Source organism: Pygoscelis adeliae, unplaced genomic scaffold (assembly GCF_000699105.1).
Source record: "Pygoscelis adeliae isolate BGI_AS28 unplaced genomic scaffold, ASM69910v1 Scaffold402, whole genome shotgun sequence".
NCBI lineage: Eukaryota > Metazoa > Chordata > Aves > Sphenisciformes > Spheniscidae > Pygoscelis > Pygoscelis adeliae.
The window spans coordinates 5789200-5812544 of record NW_008824411.1 but is presented as its reverse complement, the minus strand read 5'-3'; the positions used below and the strand labels follow the sequence as shown (position 1 = coordinate 5812544).

Below are 23345 nucleotides of genomic sequence, written 5' to 3'. Positions count from 1 at the left end.
CGTCTCTTTGGGGCAAGGACTGTGTGTTGCACTGTGGACGTCATCTGCTTGTTGGGGGACACAAGGAGAGCTGCTTGGAAGCTTCTCCTGATACAGTCTAAGAACAGAATAATAATAAATAAGCACCCAAGCACATAAAAAAAAGTTGCTGTATATATGATACTGGATGTGAAGAATATTGTCCTCATCTGGATATTCCCAAATTACAGGCGGTGCTGGGCCCTAATCCTTTAGTGGTGCAGTATGCACAGATCTCCAAATCTTGGGAAAAATCTCATTGATGAATATGGGTCACAGAGAAAAATCTTCTTCCCCTTGAATAATCAGACTCCTGATCTTCAAAAATGCTACAATAACTGTCCACATCATAACAGCCTAATTTGATCAAATACATATTAGTGACACCTAAACTGGATTATAGTATGATCAGGTTGCAGTATTTAATTTCTGTAAACATGGCTTTGAGAAGGCAGTATGAAAAAAACTAATAAGGTGACAGCTAGCAGGGAATATGACCACTACCTAAAAAAACCAGGGAAAGGAAAGAGTTAACTCTAGTTTAGTACTGGTGCAGAAACAAATTATTATAAACTAGACACGAAGAAATTCAAGCTCGCATTCAAAAGCTCTTAGTGATGAAGCACTCATGTTCTGGAAGCACCACTCCCACATTTAAGTACTAAAGGAAAATAACTATACAGTGCATTTTGATTTAGGCTATGATCCAGGATCTGAAGAAATCAAATGAAGTCTTTCAATAAGCTTGTCCCAGACCGCGATCAAAACCCTCTAAAAGGCAGCAGTTCCTGCTTCCTTATTACTATCTTTTAGATGCGAGATCTTAATTCCAAGCATATGCACCACCTGAACAGGCACTGATGAACAAAAAGAAACTTACCTGCCTGTTTCACATGAGTAATCAGTAAATGCTGTATTGTCCAAATGAGAAGCGTGCTTTATCTCTGTTATGTCAAGCCATATAGACCTTACCAGAAATCTGGTGCAATCCTCGTAACCATATTCAGTTTAACTTCTTTAAAACTAAACATGTAGGCAGTTAGGACAACAAAATATGATAAAAAGATATGACTCTGCTACCACTAACAACATTTTTGTGGGATTAAAAACAAACAAACAACCCCTTATTTGTCTCCAGAAACTTCACTGGTTCTGGGCTTCTCTTTAAGGCCTTTTCAAATTCGTTTCAGTGGGATTTACAATTTGCTAGCACTGATGTGTGATAAACTAGTAAAACCTGCCTACAAGGTTATAGGCCCAATTTACTAATAAAACCTAATTCGATTCTCTTGGGAAATGCAAATTAAATAGTGTCCAAATGGTAGAAGCTGAGTACAACTCTGCTGAACATACTGCAAAGGCAAAAAAGTGGTGGTTTTTTTAAAATAAAGTATGGAAAAGAAAAAGTAACACATAGAACTGTAAGAAATATCACTACGGTAAAATATTTGAAAGTAGAATCATATTGTAATAATAATTTACACCCTATTAGCTTTTCTTTCCATTAATTAAAAGATCTTATATTCACTATATGTCCACCTCTAAGACAGGAAAGCATTACTGCCTCTATTCAAATGATGAGGAAAGAAAGATGTGGATACTTCCAATTCTACTGTAGCACAGACCCCACATAAGAATATGTTTTTTATCTAAGCTAATCTTTCCAAGAACCATGAAACAAAGTTTCTTCTGCCACTGATGGCTATAAAGGGCTGCCGGAGGCAGCTCACTTTTACTGTCTACTGATGTCTTAGTTTTTCACCTTCAAAGATAGCCTGCAAGATGGCACTTAGCTACTGAAAGGCTGGGAAGGGAATGTTCAAACTTCTAAATAAACTGTGCGTATTACTGAAAATAGAACATGGATGAGAAATACTCCATAGCAGGGTCACAAACTCCTTCAGTCCTTTCCTTAGGAAAAAGGTTCTTTATATCAGCAATATAACCTGTAGGGTTTAGAGACTAAAGCAAGGAAGAGATGAAATCCTAACTTCAGTGCTTGAGAAGTACATGTGACTGCTTTTAGCAAATCTAATTGAAGATGAGGATCTGTATGGAAGATAGCTATAAATGTCAATGTAGGATATAAGTTACAGGTACAACCATTTAAAAAACATTTTTATAAACATTCACAAAGTGAGCATTTGCCAGCACCTGATGCAGTTCCTGTACCTGACCTGAACAGGAGCTATTCAGCTGTGAGTTCACACCACATTGCAGGAGTCAACAGGAATAGACAGCTACAGACCTAGGTCTTTCCCCATGAAAATTCACATCTGATTTTCATCAGGGTACCCAAGAAAAAAAGCCTGTGGATATGACTATTCTTGCCATTCAGCGTGGACTTTTAGCACATGCAGACATTCCATGCGGGTAGCTTCGCTAGAGATAAGCTAAGTCACAGTAACAGTCTTCCCTGTGCTCCCACCAGGACCTACGGCCATGTATTAAGTTACTGAAGCCCACACCACCACGGTTTCCATCAACTCAAGACACAACAGTTTGGTTATGCATGCCTGTACTCGCCAACAACAGACACAGCTTAACTGAAGTCAATGCACAGCAGCCTGCAAGGCCCTGGCTCCATATACTTAGGTCACAAAATAGCACAACGACCTGCCACAGCAAAAAGAAGAAATGCAGCTACAGTTTTAGGCTGTAAATCGAGGCAAGACGAAAGATGTTCCACCAAGGACAGAGACAGTCACCCCATAAAACTGGTTTTGTTTTACATGCCAAACCTCACTGCTTCCTGGGAAAAAGCTTCAATCAGATCTCTGTTGAGAGGAGATGTGAGCACACACACCAGGAACAGCACGCACAGAGAAACGCCTTGTCTTAGTGAAAATGAAGATTGTGCAACGGCAGCTCTGCTACATTTTGTAACGAGGTTAAAGGATTCTGTACTGGAGAAAACTTCCTTGGGAAGGAAAAAAAAAGTTTTGGCTAGCTCCAGCATTCCTAACTATTAATATTTCTAAAGCTACAGACAGAGAGGATTTGGGAACTCCAATGAAGATATTAACAAAAAATTGGCTTTTGCACTTAAAGTTTGTACCATTATCTAGTTATAGCTGGGAAAGGTTAAAAAGCAGTCTCTTCCCCAAAGGGTGAGAAAAATACGGTGGATATCTCTATTATAAGATACTTAGCCATCACTTATGTTTGTGTCTTAAGAAAGTAATTAGTCTCTAGAAGGTGATTAAAATTTGATAAATGACCACAGATTCTTGAAGACGTCTTTCAGCTGGTCTTTATCGCTTGCAGCTCAGACACTAAGCTGTCATCACATTAGCCAAAGGTGAGGGATTTTTTTGTTTGCTACAATCATAAAACTTTCACTCTATATTAAGAGTTATCAGAACCAGGAGCCTTGAATACAGATTTTAATAACAGATGAAAATTTCAAATCTATGCCTAATGCCCATCTGCTTCTGGAAGACAGTAAGATGATTCAAAGCTGGTAATGTAATCACAAAAGTCTTTTCCTAGCCAATGAAAAAAACCTGGATACAAGCTGTCAAAACAACCTCCTCAGCCATGTATTTTCTGCTGAATGGAAAACATACCTTACGATCTGTTTGCATTCTGTTCAAACTCTTGAGGAAAACAAGAGATGCTGTTTATGTATTTTATCACCTCTTCTGTGTACAATATATTCTGAAATAATTCTATTTATAGACATCATACACAACAGTACAACTCCACTAAGAATATAGTTCAGAAATAAGAGCTGTAAACTATAGCTGCAAAACACACAAGCTAGATTACCAGAAACAAAGTATTTCTATTTCTAACAACACCGTGGGTTCCTAAAGTGAGGGTGGCAGTATTAGAAAAATGCCAGCTTTCCAGGTCTTCACTTTTGTGCTGCTTCTCCTTTACATTGACAAGTACCAGAAACAACATTATCCCTTGCTTCCCTTCAAAGTTGTTCTGTACTTCATGATGCAGGAATCGATCGTGCAAGATAGCATTCTCAACTCTTGACAGTAGTCCATACTCTAGGTTTCAAAGGAAAGTCCAAGAAACCTTGTGAAGGGAACGCAATGTCTTTGAAAAATGCAGCCCCTAAGATACTCCACCTAATTCGCCAGACCTATAGATGTTCTTACTGCTATACTATTACTTCATGTTTCCCTCTTAAAAAATTATGGGGGAAAACACCCCTATGTGCTAACCCAGTGAGCGCAGGTGCCTATAAATACCTTCACTTTTTTAAACTCCTGTTTTACTCTTGACTTCAAAAAAGGACTTCCCTACCTGCCTAAGACTGTGCAGCAGGTCTAGGTATGTTGGTCCAGTGACTCCTGGGACAGTGACTCCACAGGAGATGGTTGTGATATCCCTGCTGGGTTACAAGAAAGTCAACCATTTCATCGATTGCACATCTGGATACAGCTGCTGCTCCAATTCCCCTCAATTTTCCTGAATATAACATGGTGGAACTGCAATGGCAGAGGCTGCCCCGGACCTTTGCTAGAACTAGCATCCTACAACCAAGGAAGCACATGGTTTTCACTATCTGCTCAATGCAGTATAACTGGTATAACAATCTGATATATGGCAGCTGGTGTGGGCTGAGTTCCCTTGCACTATTATTAAATATTGCTTACAGTGAAAATCTTCAAGGTGACTTGAGTTTGGTTGTGGTCCTTGAAAACCTCTCCTCACAAACCCATTTCTTTGGCTCCAAAAAAATGAGGTTGATGATCAGAACACACTTAAGCCCTGGTAATGCACTGGGGGCACCAACACTAGTTAAACACTAGCTCAACACTAGCTCAGCTTCTCAGTGACATGCAGGCACTAAAAAGGTGAGTCTTTCTGGCGGACTTGTTAAGCTCTCTTGGAGGCAAGGGGAAGTCCTGATCCAGTCTGAGCATGTTGCAAGGATAGGAAATAAACTTAGAGAAATTAGAGACATAACATATCCTAAGTCTTCCTCATAGGAATGCAGAAAGGAGAAGAAAGGATTAGATATTCAAAGTTGAATAGCAAGAAGTCAGTTCATGGTTGTCACCTACCTCAAATTTCACAGGGTGGTCTTAAATGATGGAAAAGACTCCTTCAGAACTCACCCCATTGCTTAGCAAACAACTGTTTCTATTACAGAATTAAAAAGCCTAATACAAAAGGCCAAGACCAGAAGACAGAGGCAGAACAAATAAGTGTATAACAAACAAAGTATAACAAATGAAAAGACCAAAAATATGCATCTACTCACTATTAGGCCAACTCTCTTTGAACTCACAAAAAATGTTACTATTAACTGACTTGCTAGTTGTCTATGCAAATCATAACTCAGCTTTCTTTAAAAAAGTTTCCAAAAACACATTCAAATATTAATAATATAAAAATGAACCATTTTTATAACAAAAATCTTGATTTATTAAAAACTGGAACTGGTTAAAAATAAATCCTTGACATAAGGTTCTTGTTAGCTTTAAACTGTAAGCATAAAAATACCCTAGAATTATGTTTTGGTATGGATGAAATGTACACTATATAACACATAAAAAGAGCCTTGACTTGCTGCTATTATTTTTAATTAGGATCTCTAGCATGTATGGTTTTACCTTCCAACACCAATTCAAATTTGGGAAAAGGGAGGGTCTGACTCTCCAAACTCATGGGACTGGCAATTCCATGGCTCATGCCTTGGAGCACTAATGCATTTTACATTAGCTCTAAGCATCAGGAAATCCTGGCTTCTGGTGCCAAGAAGTTCAAAACGATAATGACACACATCTGAAAACTAGGATTCGCCATTCGACTGCCAGTATCTATTCTATCAAACAATTCAGTCCTGCTCTATTGCAAATAGGACAGAACATTTGCAGCAGTCCACACTGTTTCAAATTAGACTGTGTGTCTGGACTGCTGATAAATCCATGGAGCAATCATCTCGAAAAAAAGTCTTCCTAGAAGACGGAATTCTAATGAGAAATCTGAATATTTACAGAGGCTATCATCAACGGGCAATTACCAAGTTTGTCATTAGCCAAACTGCAGTTTTCTCTGTTTCTTTCTTGAGGTGAGCCTCCAAAATGCCTTGAGACATTACAAGAAAATTCTGCAAATACTTAATTTAACTAGGTATACACCAGATATATTTTGCTACTCGTTTTAGTTGGAATACAATCAGATTAAAAAGCAGCTTACTAATGTAACTCCCTGATAAGGGATTGAAATTTGAGGTTGAGTGATCTACTTTAACTTTTACCCAAGGACACAAGATTTTTTTTTTCCCCAGATGAAAGCTTTCTGGCAAAACAAGAGCATCTTGACTGGGGCTACATCTAAGTTTATGGGAAACAAAGGAGTCTGCAAGCTTCACCCTACACACCTTCCCCCTCACCTCCAGCGGGGGCATGAAGATGATTGGGACCACATACCCACACAATGTTCTGGTTAACACAGAAATCTGTCATCTCCTGGGCTGTATGTCTATTTTAAAGTTGAAAATGGTAAGTCACATAGTAAGACTCCAAGAGTAGCATATAGCTCATACTTCCCTCAGTTTCTCTATCACCTGCATGCTCTGAAACAGAGGTTGCGCATTTGGAAGCTATCAGCGCTAGTATCCCCTTCCCAAACATAGGCTCCACGCAAAGGGTTACACACTAATCTGAACTTGATCCTTACTGAGTATAAACACTTCCTTTTTTCAACAGGATCCATCTCTTAAGTCCTACTTTTTTCCCTGATCTGAGCATTTTAGTTATTCTAATTTGTTCTTAAAAATGTTACTACCATTCCACCCTTGTTCAGCCTTCTGGTGCATCACAGGTAGAAAACACACACAAGTGTAACTGTCCACTGCCCTTTAACAATTAAAAGAAGCTGAAGTAAGGGAGAAAAATCTTTTTTTTGCTTCAGCTGTACATACTGTGAACTACTTATATTTTACAAAAGGTGACTAAAGCTGTAAGTGGTGAAAATAGCATTCTTCCTTTGGAAAGAAACAACTTCAACCACAGGGCTGGGCATGTCCAGATAGCATCCTGTTCAAGTGAATTCTGTACCTTGACTGTAAAGTGTTTGAAATATTTCCTGCTAATGAGTGCACATAATTCACGCTCTATAAAAGGCACTTCCTAAACGCTACAGGATCTATGAAGATTTCATTCTTTGAAATGAGTCTTTTCTATTTTGAACTCGCGGGAGAAGTCTACTCAGAAATTCAAACAGGAATAGATTGCTACCATTCAGAGAAGGAGAGGTCATTGACAAAAGGGGAATTCAGAGAAACATCTCCCAGAAGTCAAGCCGACATCTTTTGCTCACTAGCAAATTTTCAAAGTAAGTGCCATCAGTAATCTAACTGAGAATATCTTGGGAAGACTTAGGTTAAGGGGGAAAAAAACCCAAAAAACCAAACCCACGGAAATAGTTTTGGCAGCTGAGAAACTTATTTGTAACAATTTAAGACTACTGGAAACAAAAGTCTTCTAGGTAATCAGCATCTCAAGCCTCTCTCTAGCTATTTCCCAACAACGTCTGAATAGTATTTGAGCAATTGTCATAATGTGTAGTTAGTCGTGTGTTCTAGTTTTACTTTTCTATTCTGCAGCTTTTGGAAAGCTGTGATGTATTACAACACATGTTAATAAGTTAAAAGAAAAATGTAATTCAGAAGACAGACTAGAACTGCTTTTTCAGTGTAAACCATTCGCACTCCTGTAAGGGCAAAAATTCTTGAACAACCCAAATGAAGCCCTATAAAGAAACGTGAATAGCCATTGTTGGATTATATGCATTCTTTACAAACAGCAATTTACCTGCTAGAGAAGGGATGCTGCCCAACGAGGTCTCCATTCTGAAGATGGTAATCACTGAAGAAATCCGGACTCACTGCTCCATCGGGGGCTATTAGGCCATCTATAAAAACAAGAAAGATACAGCGACTGTATGAAGGAGCACGACTTCAGGGCAAGTGGGCAACACAACCTGTGCTGGTTTGTCTTAGGAATTCATTAGCAACTTGCAATATTTCTGGGAGGAATGTCAAGCAACAATAATACTGAAAAACAGCAACTTCCAATTACAAAAAGCCTTACTGGGACTCCAAGTAGCTCAGCCTACTGCCCTGAAAAAAGCTGTACCTAAGAAATACTCTTACCCCTTCTTCCTCAGGCCTGTAAAGGTTATACCAAGACCCATCTTGTCTGACTGTCCTGGTTTTGGCAGGGATAGAGTTAATTTCCTTCCTAGTAGCTGGTACAGTGCTGTGTTTTGGATTCAGGGTGAGAATAATGTTGATAACATACCAATGTTTTAGTTGTTGCTAAGCAGTGCTTACACTAGTCAAGGACTTTTCAGCTTCCCATGCTCTACCGGCTGAGAAGGCTGGAGGTGCACAAGAAGCTGGGAGGGGGCACAGCCAGGACAGCTGACCCAAACTGGCCCAAGGGACATTCCATACCATGTGACATCATGCTCAGTATATAAAGCTGGGGGAAGAAGAGGAAGGGGGGGGGGTGAGGGGGGGGGGGGGGGCAAGCAGCTGTGTGGTGCTTAGTTGCCAGCTGAGGTTAAACCACAACACTGACCCATCATGAAGGTGAGCCCAGAGAAAAAGTAATGAGAAGGGTCAAACATTAATCTGGGCCAGCAGCATAAAAGTAGAAGAGCAGCAAAGGTCTTAATTGTTCAGACTCTACCCTTCACCACTGTATCTCCTAAAACTGGTTAAGAAAAACAGGAAAGCAACTTCAAACCTATTTCGTTCATCTCCCCCATATTTTAATGTCATCTAGCTATTTCCTAAAAAGGTGGTCTTTTCACATGACATCCTCTCAAGAACATAGGTTACACTTTTCTTTTGCTTCCTTTATATTAAAACACCGGCATATGAAGATGCAGGCATTTGTAAAGCCAGTAGTATTCCTTAAAGGCTTCACAGTCTCTGCTTGCTTTATAAGGAAGAGAAGAAAATCAGGGCCTACCATTTTCCCTCTGCTACATCAGTGTAACTCCAGAGTGTTTCTGAAGTAAAGTCAGTGAACTGACCCCAGCTGAATGAGAGCCCAGCTTAACTCTTTCCTGTTCCTATTCACAAAACACATTTCTTGTTAATATTAAGGGCACAGTTCTTACTTGGTAACTAGTATTAGGCTCTAATCAGATAAAACAAGCTATTTCATTAAAACAGACCCTACATCAGTTCATCTCCATTACTGTATGAAAACGATCCCAGACTTGCAGTGCAGAAAGCATCCCAATAAAAACAGGGCAGAAACAGGTACATTCAGACTGATACTTTAATAGTTTAACAGAGGAGAGAGAGAGAAAGAGATTACTAATGACTAGGAAGTTACAAATGCCATTCCACTTTAAAGAAAGAGAGATAAGATCCAGGGAGTCACAGGCCACTTAACTTAACCTCTGTGGTTTCAAAACTACTAAAACTGCCTGTGCAGGAAGCAGTGGAAAGTTACTTACAGACACAAGAGCTTAGAGATGACGACTCAGGCATTCAAACAAATCTCCCTGTGCTTTATGAATTTACCTGATGTTTTTTGAAGATAATATAGTGACAAATGATAAAAGGAATAGAATTGACACATCTAGATTTCTAACAGACATTTGATGAGGTGCTACGGAGATTCATTTAGAAGATAATACCTCATGGGAAAGTGACTGAATACAACGCAACAGATTGTAAATGAAAAATGCTAGCCATGATCAGACTACATTTTAGCAGCATAAGATAGCTGTACATGGCTATATTCTAATTGTATACATGTGTATACAGTATGTGAAAGGGTATTACTTGACAAGCGAGTAATCTGGCACAGATCAATATTACTGTCTTTCAGCATGTTCAAGCAAGACATGAGTGCTCTGTGATATCGTATGGACGCAAAATGACCAAAGAAGGAGGAAAGTTCAAATGGCTATTATTAACACTTGTGCCAAGTTTTCCTATCTCACCACCTATTCTGTATTTTTCACAGAAAAGAAATGAGGGGGAACATTAGAACTTTTATACCTGCAGCACTGCAGATCAAAACCAGTCAATTTAAGTGACTATGTATTTTAAACAGTCAAGTTTGGTTAAAACTTATTGGAAAGCAGAGAGACATTAAAAATAACACCTATCTTTATATTAATAAAGAAAGCACTACATTTTAACTCTGAGGCTAGAGCTACCACTACTTAAAGTGTCTTCAATCAAGAGTGCTACCATTCAAACCATAACACAGTTATGGCTCACATGAATTTAAAATGAAAGCACATGGATAGCATCAACTGCATATAATATGATTACACAGTTAAAGGACATCTGTCATGTACATTTCAACATAAATTAGTGTTATGTACTTTCAGAGCAAGAGAGACACCAAGCTCATGAAGGTAACTTCAGAGATTCTACCAAGTTTTTCATGTAGGTTTATATCACTATGCAAGAGAGATGTTGGTATATCCTTGCAATAAGGAACTCATCTTGCCATCAGTGAACTCAAGAACTATTATGGCTTGTATGGGAGGGGCACTTGTACTGAGTGTCAGCCATCAGTGCAGGTCACTTCTAAAATTATCAAATTGAAATACAAGCATTTAATTTCTGACTGCACAAAAATTTGTATTTTTGTTATTTTTTGACTAAGTAATGTTCTGACCTTCAGAAACCCAAATGCCTACTCCAATTGGTACAATAATCCGCAGCCCTTTCAGAGGAATATTATGTCCTCTCTGGACACATCTCTAAAGTATAAATCTAGCAGGCTTCAGAAGCACACCATTACTGGCACTTGTCAGAAGGAACCTGAGAAGCGAATCTGTATTTTGAATATAATCACAAACTCTTATACCTTTAAAAACAAAAGCACTTTTCAAACATCTGCAGAACATATCATTGGAAATCTGCCTCTCCTTCCTGGCCAAACAGCAATTCCAACACAAAAATCTTTGTTCAAATAACATTAAGCCTGTAACATAAATGATTAAAAGCCAGGAAATTCAGTGTTACTGGTGCCACTCCATCTCCTGATCACACTATCGGGAAAAGAAATAGCCCTATGAAATAAGCAAAGGTTTATTATTAAGACCTGTAAAGGGGAGACTACAACAGGCATGCTGGCACATCTTTAACTTAGGAAGCCCGAAGGAGACTTGATGTAATAAAAGACCCTGGTACCATACAACACATGGCTCACACTGCTAACCTTGTAGGTCTAATAGAGCACGATAAAGCTACAGGATTCAAAGGGAAAAACATACCACTAAAAAGGCAAGTTGCTATGGCTGACATATGTAATCAAAAGTAGAAGAAAAAGAATCCTTAAGTTCTGATATCCTATGAGAATAATTTTTGAAATGCTACTGAGATCTTGCACAACTATTTTCTCACAGCAGCTACAAGTAAAGCTTATGGGGTTTAGTGGTTTTGTTTTTCTTATTACTATTCCTGCAAATTCATCCAGAGTCATAGAGTTTTGTGACTCATGCTTCATAGCAAAGGACTGGACACTTATGTGGAAAATAAAAAACCACAGACACAAACCCAGCAATTAAAAAAAAAATCCATGGGCACACAGTCATCCAGGAGTTTGAAAAGGCTATAAAACCACAAGTTTAAGAGTATAAGCCAACTCCTAGTTATGAAAAGTTATGAAGACATTTAACCGGTGGGCAAATTATTTCATGATTGTCTCCTGCAGAGTTTTTTTGAACCTTCCTCTGAAACAGCTGGCAATATTGGACTAGATACATCAGTGTCTTCATGTAGTATGGCAACTTCTATTTTCTTAGTAACTACAACATCTTTACAGAAGGAGAGAGACAGAGCAGATTCCACTTGAGATCCCCCAGAACTGTGCCATTATGCACTCCTAACAGGATTAAGCAAAATGAGGAATGTCTTTTTTTCTTTAGAAAATGTATTAGGGTTAATCTCAAATAAGAGCATGACTCTCAAGAATAATTTAGGGGTTTTTTTTAACTAGCTTCTTCAAATTATCAAGTAATAAAACTTTTTAATATGAGGAACTAAAAAAAAGTATTTACAGAAGAGATCTACATGCTTCCCTAGATATATGATAGCAAAAATCATACAAACAGATTAGCTGAAAGTCACGGAATCATCGCCTCTGCTAAGGAACCTGAAAGTTCGATGTGGCTCAACTGAAGTCTTTCATCAAGATCTGCAATAAAAATTCCCTTACAAGAACTAACACACAAGGCAGAACAAAATTAAGCATCAAATCCCATAGCTATGAATTTAACAGGGATGAGAAAAGGTTTGTGTTTGCAAAGCAAACAAGCTATGGACACAAGAAATAGGTGTGAAGAACAAGGCCAGGCCACCTTTATTCAAATCAATCATCATAGTCCATTAGCTCTCTGAGATAGGTCTACTCATATTTCTGAAGACCTGTAACACTTCATAAGATCATGGATATACAGTACTCAATACACCTTTAACATCCTAACAAGGACAAGCCCATCCCTGGCTAGCATGCATCAATGCTGCTCCCAGTGACGCAAAAGTGTAACTGTCCCGCTGGTTTGAGTCAGCTGATTCTCTCTACAGCCCCAGGTCAAGCTCCCGTTCCAAACACAGAGGTAGCAATCCCAGTCCTGAATACAAATATATGCTGCCTTACCTGCATTGTAGTAGAGGTCAGGTCTTTCCAGAATATCCCCTTCATGGATGTAGGGCTCAATACGATCATCACCATACAGATACTGCTCACTGTCATCCATCTGCCGACTCTCCACCATCTCCAGCCACTGAGAGTTGTGCCATCGAAATTTCTCGCTCTGGATTTTTTTAGCCCATTCCTCATCATATTCCTGTTAAAAATCACCACACAGTATTTTAGGATGAAGTATAGACAAAGCTGTTTGGTTTAACAGGAAATAGCAGAGGAATTTAACGTCAGTGAAAGATGTAAGTTTCAGGGCTCAGTGACTTAAATCCTCTATTCAGTTTGCAGAGTACTTTGAGCAAACAAGGGAATGATTTTGCAAGCGCTAGGCATTATTCTGGTTTTGTACATGCAGCAGTACAATCTTCCCTTCATGGTTTGTAACTTTACACCATCCAGAAAAAACTCCTGCTTTGAGCAGGGAAGTTCCATCATCATCAGTCACCTCATTTGGTTTATCAAGAAGAGCCAATTACTGCCAATTTTCAGGGGGATTTCAGTAATTAATTACTAACACTGGCCAAATACCCTGTACGTCCTCATTAGATGAGCATTCACTAGGACAACTAGTTACTAGAAAATACAACATAAAAGGTTGTGATAAAACCAATAAATCTTTATTTTGTTTCATGAGCTCCAATAAGACAGGATTTAATTTTCAACTTCTTGTCAAATTTTATAATGGCTTTCTATGTTTAATATTGAATACCTACAAATGTTGTGTACCATTTTTGTGATAAAGAGGATATGGGAATCCAAGATACAAAACTAAAATCTGAGAGGAACTTCTCCAGAAAGCTGAGGAAAACAGGATACAGGTTCTGGCCACTATGGAAACAAAACGTAGGCATGAAATTTCAATCTGGATTACAGCCTAATTGCACTCAAGTGATGTGATATTCAATATAAAGGACCATCAGAAGGAAGTGACATAGCCTATGGTCACTGCAATCAGCTGTTTAGAAGGCTCTTCTAAACAGACCAGACTATGTGGGCTGTTGATTACCACTGAGGGAACAGAGACCTGTGGATAATACTCAGTTTCTCAATATTACTGGAAAGATAGGGCACAGCTAACAATAGGAAACTCATTAACATATGAAATGTGCAGATGTTATCAATTTGGGAAGATTCGCAAATAATGCACCACGGTTAGTACTTTTTTAATCACAGGATTGTGAACAAGAATAACATTCATAACCAAAGTGTTTCTACTTGTGGGAAGAAATATCCTCATGAAACAGGTCCTACTTCACTGTCTTCTAACCTAACTACAAAGGAGAGAAAAATTGAAAATCATTTCTTAACTGTCACGTTGGTTAACACATGATCTAGTCAGACTTTCCTTGGAGATCTAGCTAGAATAGTTTAAGGTTTTTAAAATCTGTTTTACTTAGCCCTGAAGGGAACACTCTTCAGAGTGTTCACACAGTTAGTGACAATGCCTTGGCTGCGGAAGTGGTAATTTCTTAAACTGTTCCAGCTAGACATGCAAAAGGAGATCTGTCTATATCCAGAGGTCAAAAAATAGCAGTGAAGACAGAGTAAGTTGGCTTAGTGGCTCAGTAGCTCAGGTTAAACTTCTGAAACCCCTATAGACCAAACTTGAGTTTTTAAACTGACTTAATATTCAACCTACCTTGTCTTCACTGCTATTAACCTGACATAGGTAACACACTCTCTACCCTGTGCCTTTTCTACCCTTCTGACTGGCCGATAACACAAAAACCAGCTGGCCCTGTCATTCTGGCGGAGGCTTCTCTGACATCACTAACAAGTATCTAGAGCATTCAAGACTTCATGGGGAACCATGTCACATTGTGCAACCACAAACCCTTACTCTATGGCAATGGGTTTTTAAACTTTGTTTTACTTAGAGAAATGACAAGTTTGTTTCTCTTGGCTTAAAGCAGAATATAAACTCCCTTTTGAGGGGACATCCATGCAAGTACCTGCACATTTGGGGCTCTGATCAGTCTGTGGCATTATTCTAAATTTCTCTAATTCCACCTCTGATCAACACTAATTACTAGACCTTTCTAATTCCCCTCCACACCATCCTGGCACACAAGCAGTCCTGTTCAAAACCTGGTCTCCTGTATAACCTCCATACACAGAGCAGATATCACCTGTGGGATCTATAGATATTCTCAGTGCTCAGTGGCCTCAAGCAAAATTCCAGGTTTCTGTCAGCCATACAGTAATGCAGCAACCTTAGGGAGGGAGAAAGAAAAACACACAAAACACCCAAAACATCAAAAAACAACAAACACACCTATGCCTCATACTGTTTGGAAAAAGAACATCTGCTATTCCTGCCTCTTGATCTTTTCCCCCCCACTTCCACTCTCAATTAAAAGGAAAGGCTAGAAAGAACAATGCAAAACAAGAGTTTCCCTGGAAAAAGCAAGCTCATCACTGAGAATTATAAAATGACCCATAAAAAAAGTGAAAGGGCATGACTTTCAATGACGACATCTGACCAGCATCTTGGAAACATCTCCTTTGTTGCATCTGCCAGAGCTAAACTGTGGGCTATCTATTACGTCAGCCTCCAGCAGTTGTGAATTACTTACAAGCTTTAGAGAAACACCTTGTAACTGCCAGAGATCATACTGCAGTCTTAAGAAAACTATTCCCAGAAATCATGACTGCAAAGAAGTGGGGGAAAATAAACAAATTTAACAAACAGCAAATTAGACTAATATGTGGGAAAGTTGAATCCCTTTTACATTACCTTGTTTACCTTTAAAAGTTCTCAAAAGCAGAAAGGCCAGCAGCTAAATTACCTAATTCACATTTCCCATAAATGCACTTTGAAAACATTTTAAACTTCCCAAAGTTACAACCCCAGATGAATCCCACTTGCCCAACACTGCTGCTCCATTCCACACCACTGACTGAACATGCTGAACATCTGTCACAAGTAGACATAAACTTCTTATATCCTTCTAAAAAAAAAATCAGTTAACATTTCTCAGATCCTAACTGATTTTTTCTTCAGACAATGACAACAGGCCAGAATATTCCTATATATTCTACATTTCCCATCCTATATTAAGAGGCTTAAAACTCCCAGCTATTTTACCTCAATCATTCATCTAAATTTTGGAAAACAGGATTAGCAACCCAATGGCAAATTAGCAGCTGTAAGATTGAGCATATCTACACATTACTTAAAAATCACAAGCTATCTGTTCAAGCAGTTTGGCTACTTTGTTACATTTGTACCTTGCATTTCACTATGAATGAGCAACAAGAACAAAGACGTGACCGTACCAGAATCAGATCAACGATCAGTTTTGCCAAGAGTTTCATTCTGGCAGCAATCCTAGAAAAGGATTATTTGCAATGATCTAGAACGATTTACATAAATGAACTTTTTTTGTGCTGAGGTTAAGTACTGCTAGATCAGGAATACATCTGTAGATTTTCCACAGAAGTGTGCAGAAACACCACTGGGTAAATGATTAATGGAATAACATCAGAATGGAAGAAAAGCTGTAAATGCAGGTCTACAGCCAAAAGGCACAAAGAAATCAAATTAAAGACGTTTAGAGCAAAACAATTCCCTAAAACACAGCAAGTCCTCCAGTAATTATATTTTGAGCTTTTTAATAAAACTTTTTTTTGTGTGGATTTTTTAATTTTGGTTGGGTTTTGTTTTTTAAACACATGAAGCACACCTTCTTTACTAAGGAATTCCTGCAAAAATGAAACCGAAAACTAAACAACATGGAGATACAAACATAGCTTTGTGCCCTCCAGTCCTTTTAAATGTTAGGCTACTAGAAAAGCGTCGGGTGGGGGAACAGGAAGGTGGACAGAATGTGCCTATTCTCCAACCCCCTGTCCGTCCATCCCTGCCGCCCCCCCGAGTGTTGCATGTTCAGAAACATAAAAGGAGGAATCCTGAAGGTTGATTTTATTCTCTTTGGAGCTCCCTGACATCACTGTTTTTAACATTCGGTTTCCATAAATCCAAAAGTGTCATAGAAGATGTATGGTTTGACTCTGCGAGGAATGTGCCATCCTTTTTGAAGTTCTACTTCCAACTTTGTTTACTACTGAACCATTGAAATATTATGAAGCGTTAACTGGCCTATTATCAGAGCGTGTCTGTTCCCTATCAGGGGTCCCCTTTGTCACTGGCTTCCGTCACACCTTGTATCTGATTAACACACTATAGGATAACATAGAGCTACACAGATCTGCTTTGTGTTCTCTCACAGCTGATGAAAAACAGATTTTCCTTTTCACTTTAATGTGGTTGCCCTTTAATTGGGTCTGTAATAGGGTTCATTTGATGCGATTCCTCATACTAAACTAAAACTGCTATACAGTAAGTAGAATGCTCATTATGTTCAAGGCTGTAGTTGGTGATATGTTACATTCTTCATTATTTAACCATCCCTAAAACACACAGTTTACATGAAAGGTTAAATTAACCATTTATTAAGAAAGAAAAGATTTATCTTGTCTAGCTATCCAAAAGTTAGGCCTGTCATTTGAACTATGTGCCTCTATAAACCAAGGAGAGAAACAGATGTTGTGGATCACCTTCTGCAGGTGTCTATGACACCTACCTCAGGGTAAGTACCACCAGAGGGCAATTCATTCACAGGCAAAAAAAATCCTTCTACCACTTACACCTGTGCAACCTACAGTCACTTCTTCACAATCAGGTTCATCACTAATTAAATTCTGATGGGAAGCTAATAGAAACCTGTGATATGAAACTAATGGCAAGGCAGAGAAAAGAGTAAGCATTAATGCCCCCTAAATTTAGGTGCCTACATAAAATGCACACCATCCACGGGGTTCCTATATTGTCAATAGCTAAAGAGAGAAACCTTTTTTTTTTTCCCTTTGGAGGAATCTAAGGTATCTCATTGGCAAGCTGTTATGAAAGTAACAGAGATCAGTGGTTTGGCTCACCTTCCTAGTCTTACAACTCCAAAGAGCAAGCACCAATGCTAGAAGGAAATCTGTCCAAGATTGTTTTTGTCTTCACATATCCTATCAGGACATGCCTACCCTGTCTAATGCTGCCTACAGCGTGGTTATTCTTCTAGTCCAGGTAAAGCCCTTTCTGCTGGGCACACACTCTTTGCCACAAAAACCTACCAGCACCAAAGCAGACTGATTGCAAATTTAACAATGCAGAATTTTATCAGTGAAAACACGTCAACAGTTCAGCCTGCAGCCCCGCACCCTAGCTGCAATTCTGCCCTCCTCTCTGTATTCATGATTGTTAGAGGATAAGAGGGGAACAAGAGACACCACAGAAAGGGGGAGTCTTGACAAGTGAAGGGAGAACCTTTTCCCCTGGAGTGACTACAGCACTCTTCATGGAAAGAGGACACCAAGCTGGAGTCAAAGGTTATCTATTTTCAGAGTATGCTGCCTATTCGAATAAAGCCCCCACCAAATCCCTGTGGTCTGCTCTTCCTTGATTCTAAGAGAGCTGGCCAACATCTTCCACAGCTGGCCCCAAATCCCAGAGTTTTTTTATTCCTGCTTCTTATGTGAAATTCCAGCATTTTCAATACAGAGGATTTGTGTCAGGGCACTTAGCTAACAGGGAAAGATGCACACCGTTCATTAACACAAACATTGTTTGGCATTCATTACAAATACTTGGGGCAAAGAATGAGGGCTGGAAAAACACCTTAGGCATGAGGCCCTTCCTGAACCACATGGAAAATGCTGTAGCTATCTAGAAGACGTTTTGCTTCTGCAGGAAGCATAATAATCCACTCTTGATCATAAGGGAAACAAGATGGTACAGCAGGCCTGGATTCAAAGCTGTAAAAACACTGAATAGGAAAACGGGGGGAAGTGGGGGAGGGGGAAGGCTCGGACTACACAGTCCAAGGATCTGGTTATGGTTAATTAAATATCCTTTGACTAAATGAGGAAAGTCATTTAACTGCCGTAAGACTGAGCTAGAAACAGAAAAAGGATGAGAAACCTGAAAGATAAACAACCCCCTCAGCTCTTGACAATATTGTCAGAAGTGAACAGAGTAAAACCATCTTGAGTAAGCTGACGTTTCTTTCCACAAGCTTTGAGTTGCAGGTGTCCAGGCTTCTGAGTCAGAGGAAAAGGGAGCTTCATTTACTTGAGACTCCTACAGCAGCTGTTGATTCCAGGCTTTTAACTGAGCCATGCGACTTGTCCCGCTTTAGGTGTACAAGTACACTAAATGAGCTGCTTGGTGTCAAGGCTCAGCACATGACATGAGACTGAAGCATTCCTAAATTATCAACGCAGACTTTCTTTTCAACAAAAGGGATCTCTCACATCTACCAGTGCAAAGCCGAGACTCCCCAGTACATACTATGCTAAAGCAGCACATCTGTTTCAGTTCATCAATGGCAGAGTCCAGCCAAGCTATATTAAACAAATCATCACTAGTGTAACATTTCCATAATTTCTGTGACAATTACTTTAGTACAGAAAGCAAATCTCCCCTAAGGCTTATAAGGCATCTGATTTTCTTCAGTGTTATTTCAATCACACTATATAGAGCTTATTGATGAGTGAAAGAAGCATTTGTCTCCCCGAGAAGAAATTACTTTCAAATCTCTTTTCTCCAACATCTAGTTTCTGATTTACATCAGAGGAACTAATCCTGTCAGCATGTATGGAACAACAAGACTGAAAACTTAAGTTTTTCTTGTTGTGGATTTAGCACAGATAAGAAGTTTCACCGATCTTAGAGACTGTCTGTTCAGACACCTCAGAAGGCACTGGTTGTGTAAAACTGCCACACAACCAAAAACCTGTGTTTACAGGCTGCTTTACCATATCATCTGAGCTGAATGGCAAAACACCTATCAAGATCTGAGGTTCTGATAACTTACTGTTTCATATTTTCTCCCATCACCATCTAGAACGTGTTGCCTTTTTTGCCTGTGATTTTTGGTACTGGGAGACAATGTGCAACCAGCTTATGGCATTGCCAAGAAAGCAATCAATTAGTGGTTCTCTCTGTCTTCCAGAAAAGAAGGCATATTGTGCTTCCCGTTCCCCACAGGGGCATGGTGTTAGTTATGGTTTATGCAACTTATAACCCAACAACCAGGTAATAAAGCTAAAAAAACCTTCTCAGAAAGGGAACTCTAACTTACCAGTGAACACCATTCTAAGTGTGGCACTGCTCCACAACCACAGAAAAAAATAATTTATCAGCATGCAAACTACTCTCGGTATGTGCTTGATATCTTCTCCCCTATCCCCAGTAACAGCAGTACCACATCATTTCCTCCCTTTATTCCTCCTCAAGGCCCTAGAAGTTCTATCCAGTGCTTCTTGCAAGTTGAAAAGCCTTCCTCATCCACTATCATAGCACTCCTCATTTATTCACAGCTAGCAAAAAGATTACCTCTTTTTAGGGAGAAAAAAAAGCCAAGTATATTTTACTCAGATGTTAATACTGAATACGAAGCTATGTCTTAATGTATTTATTCTTCCAGATTCTATAAAATAAATGTTGCTTAATAATATTACTAATATAATTTTTCAGTAACTAGGTACTACTATGTACCACGTTGTAAAGCTTCCCCATATGAACAAATCAACGCCTGAGACACTTGGAAATTGCACTGGCCCCAAGATAAAATAAGCGTTGGAAGCACTCAGATTGTCTGGCCTCACCCAGAAGATAAAAATCTTTCTACTGTTTCCACTGGAGATGTCCCTGGAAATAATTGATCGTGGTAAGCTGAACATAATGCCCATCATAAGTACTAAGTGCAAATTCATCTTAGTCGAAATCTTGCCCTTAACGAATGTCAGCGGCAACTCTTAATGTGGAGCACGATTTTCATTCCATAGCTCCATGAAGCAAAAACAGAGCCAGATAAAAAGGATTCCAACACAGAAAGTGATATACCATTTTACTACTTTTTTTTTGATGAATATTAAATTAGAAGGCATTACTAGTAAGTGTAACAGAAAAAGACAAAATAGACTATAGAATTGTGCAGCGTAAGTTAGGTCTTACGCTATATTAAACCTTTCAGAGAACAAGCTGCAATATGCATAATTCAACTAAAGAAGAAACTAAGTAGATGATAGGAAAAGCATTAAGGTAGTCAAAGACATTACTCTTGACTCATAGTTAAATTCTCTTTGGCTTTAAGATTTAATTTCATGATAGCTACTCTACAATCCAAAAGGATGTACAGTCTGTACAATCCTAAGACACTACGAAATGCTGAAATTTCTTTTTGTCAATAGAAGTCAATCCAATTAAACAGACCAGGATGAATTTTAACAATGAAATGCAACTTTTAAGTGGAATCAGTTTCATAATGTCTTTACTTCAATGAAGAACACCATAGAAAATATTAATGCTTCTATAGTCGAGGATCCCCAGAAGCAGATTATACATGCTAAGAGCTGATAAAGCAACAGCACTTCATAATTTAGTATTCTTTTTTCCCAAGTTAGCAGTTTAATACAAAACAACTGTCCCAAAAGTGTATTGTGATCAACAGATAGTTGGACAAACTAAGTCATGTAGCTAAAGGAAACCTATCTAAGAGTTGAAAACAATACTAAAAAGTTCAATATTATACTGTTTCCCCAGCAGAAAACAACCAGCTTTAGGACCACCATCCACGTTTTCTTTTTGAAGAAAAGAAGAGGAGCCATTTGTTTGGAGAATTAAGAAATAATAAAAGCTTAACATACTTATGTAATGTGATTAATTTATTTAAGTATAAAAGCACTCTTAAAGAGTGTCTGGAGTGTAAAGCTAACTGGTATGAATTTTCAAAGTATATATGCACTTTTTGGAAGTTTGGTACACAGCCTAGATTAATGATTGTCATTGTCCCATGAAAATTCACCTTTTACTTATGTGATTAGAAATGTACACATGAAAAATATTCTCAAATTGCAAGTTGTTGCTACTTAGTTATTTTACAATTATCTCATGTAAAAAGGTTCTTGAAGGACAGATGATTAAAAAAAAAATCACACCTACCGCTATAATATCCAGAGTGTTGTCACAAACTTTGCGAATCTCAGCATTTTTATCATGCATCAGGTCTATAAGATATGCTGGAGCCTCTGGAAAGAAACTGTTAAGGATAAAAGCTGTATTTTTTTCACAGCCCTGGGATCTTCCAACTGCAAATTTCATTATGAAACATAGTCAGAAATTTTCTAACACATGTGTTAAGTTCAGCAGCCTTCCCCCAACCACACTTTTTTTTTTTTTTAAATCACATTTTAAGATACCCAAATATTCTTCAAAATTGCCGAAGAAAAATTACATGCTCCTTACAAAGAAAATACATTCTGATCTGTTACAGGAAATCCATGCACCTAATATTTGAGTCCAAAAGGCATAGATTCTGTGGAATGGTTTAGTCTTTTGCGACTGTTACTTTTGTAATCTTTAGGGACTTTCCTTGTTTTAAAAAAAGGTTTCCAATGTATATGTCTCAAAAATATTGAAGATAATGTTATTTCCACAATAGGTTAATACTAGTCTCATTCAAATTGAATGAGAAAAGCGTTGTTCAAATGTTGGTGCTTTATAATTACAGATATAAAGAGATGCAATTTTTTTTTTTTTTTTTTTTTTTTAAAGCTAGCCACCTAGGAGTCCAAGCAGGAGACAAAGAACAACGTCGCGAATGGTTTCTTGGATATTCCACAGAGCTCAAAGGAAAAAGGACATTAAGAAGTAGACCTTGTATTGTTAGCAAAGTAATCACTAATCTGCTATCCCTACAAGGGCCCCATTCAACCTATTCTTTATGTTTCAATAAAATTTAACATTCAGTTAGCGCTCACAAAGACAGCTAGTGTCTCCTTCCACAGTTTTCATATCATCTGAATAAGCTCAACATCAGCAGTGATTGAAAGAATAACTAGTAAAGACTGAATAAGAGTTATAGGTACCATACAAAAAAATTTGAATAGGTCCATGACACTAGGAAACTGAAGAACAGATTCAGTCATCAACAGACAGGCAAAAAAAGGAGAAAGAGGAAAGCCAGGAACAGAAATCAAAGTCTCCATAGCAGGAAGAAGTTGGGAGACTTATGCTAAACATAAAATTCAAAGAACAATTAGGTGGACAAAAAATACAGAGCAGGCATTATTTATGTTGTCTAGACTGATTTAAGAAAGAATGCCATTAAAGTATTTTAATGCACATAACTTCAGACTATGCAATATATATGCATAATGGTGCAATGCAAGAAGTTTGTCCATGCTATATGTAAGTTTTTCTATGGACTGTGATTTTGACTGTGATTTGCAAAACAAATTCACACAGCAATTTAGATGGGATAGGAACTACTGGGTCATCTGGTCCAGTGGACCCCCGTCTACCCCCCTCCCTGTTTCAAAGCAAACTAACTTTTAATCTCTACTATGAATCTTGCAGTCCCTCTACACGCCTATACTGCTTGGATTTTTTCTTCAGCTGAAATAAACCATTTAACAAAGAAACCTCTGAGATCAGGAGGTTTATGCAAGAGAAATATAGCCCAAACATCAGTGATGGTAAATTAAGTGCTGTGATTCTAGATGTTTAATCTTTAAAAAGATACGGGTTTCCTTGATAATGACATCTCTGGTGGCTTGGTGGAAGACCATCTGATAAAATACATAGATGATCTGGCAGACAACATCGTCTTC

General features: G+C 38.5%; 1 protein-coding gene across 1 annotated transcript in view; it reads right to left on the bottom strand.

Moving 5' to 3' along the window:
- KIFAP3 (kinesin-associated protein 3) overlaps positions 1-23345 on the bottom strand; it is a 69147-nt gene that overhangs the window by 11998 nt on the left and 33804 nt on the right. Inside the window, exons 19-22 of the mRNA XM_009320713.1 lie at positions 23258-23345; positions 21676-21761; positions 12633-12822; positions 7803-7902 (exon numbers count right to left, since the gene is read on the bottom strand). Coding sequence (XP_009318988.1) covers positions 7803-7902; positions 12633-12822; positions 21676-21761; positions 23258-23345 — 464 coding nt within the window. The remainder of the gene's footprint in view (positions 1-7802; positions 7903-12632; positions 12823-21675; positions 21762-23257) is intronic.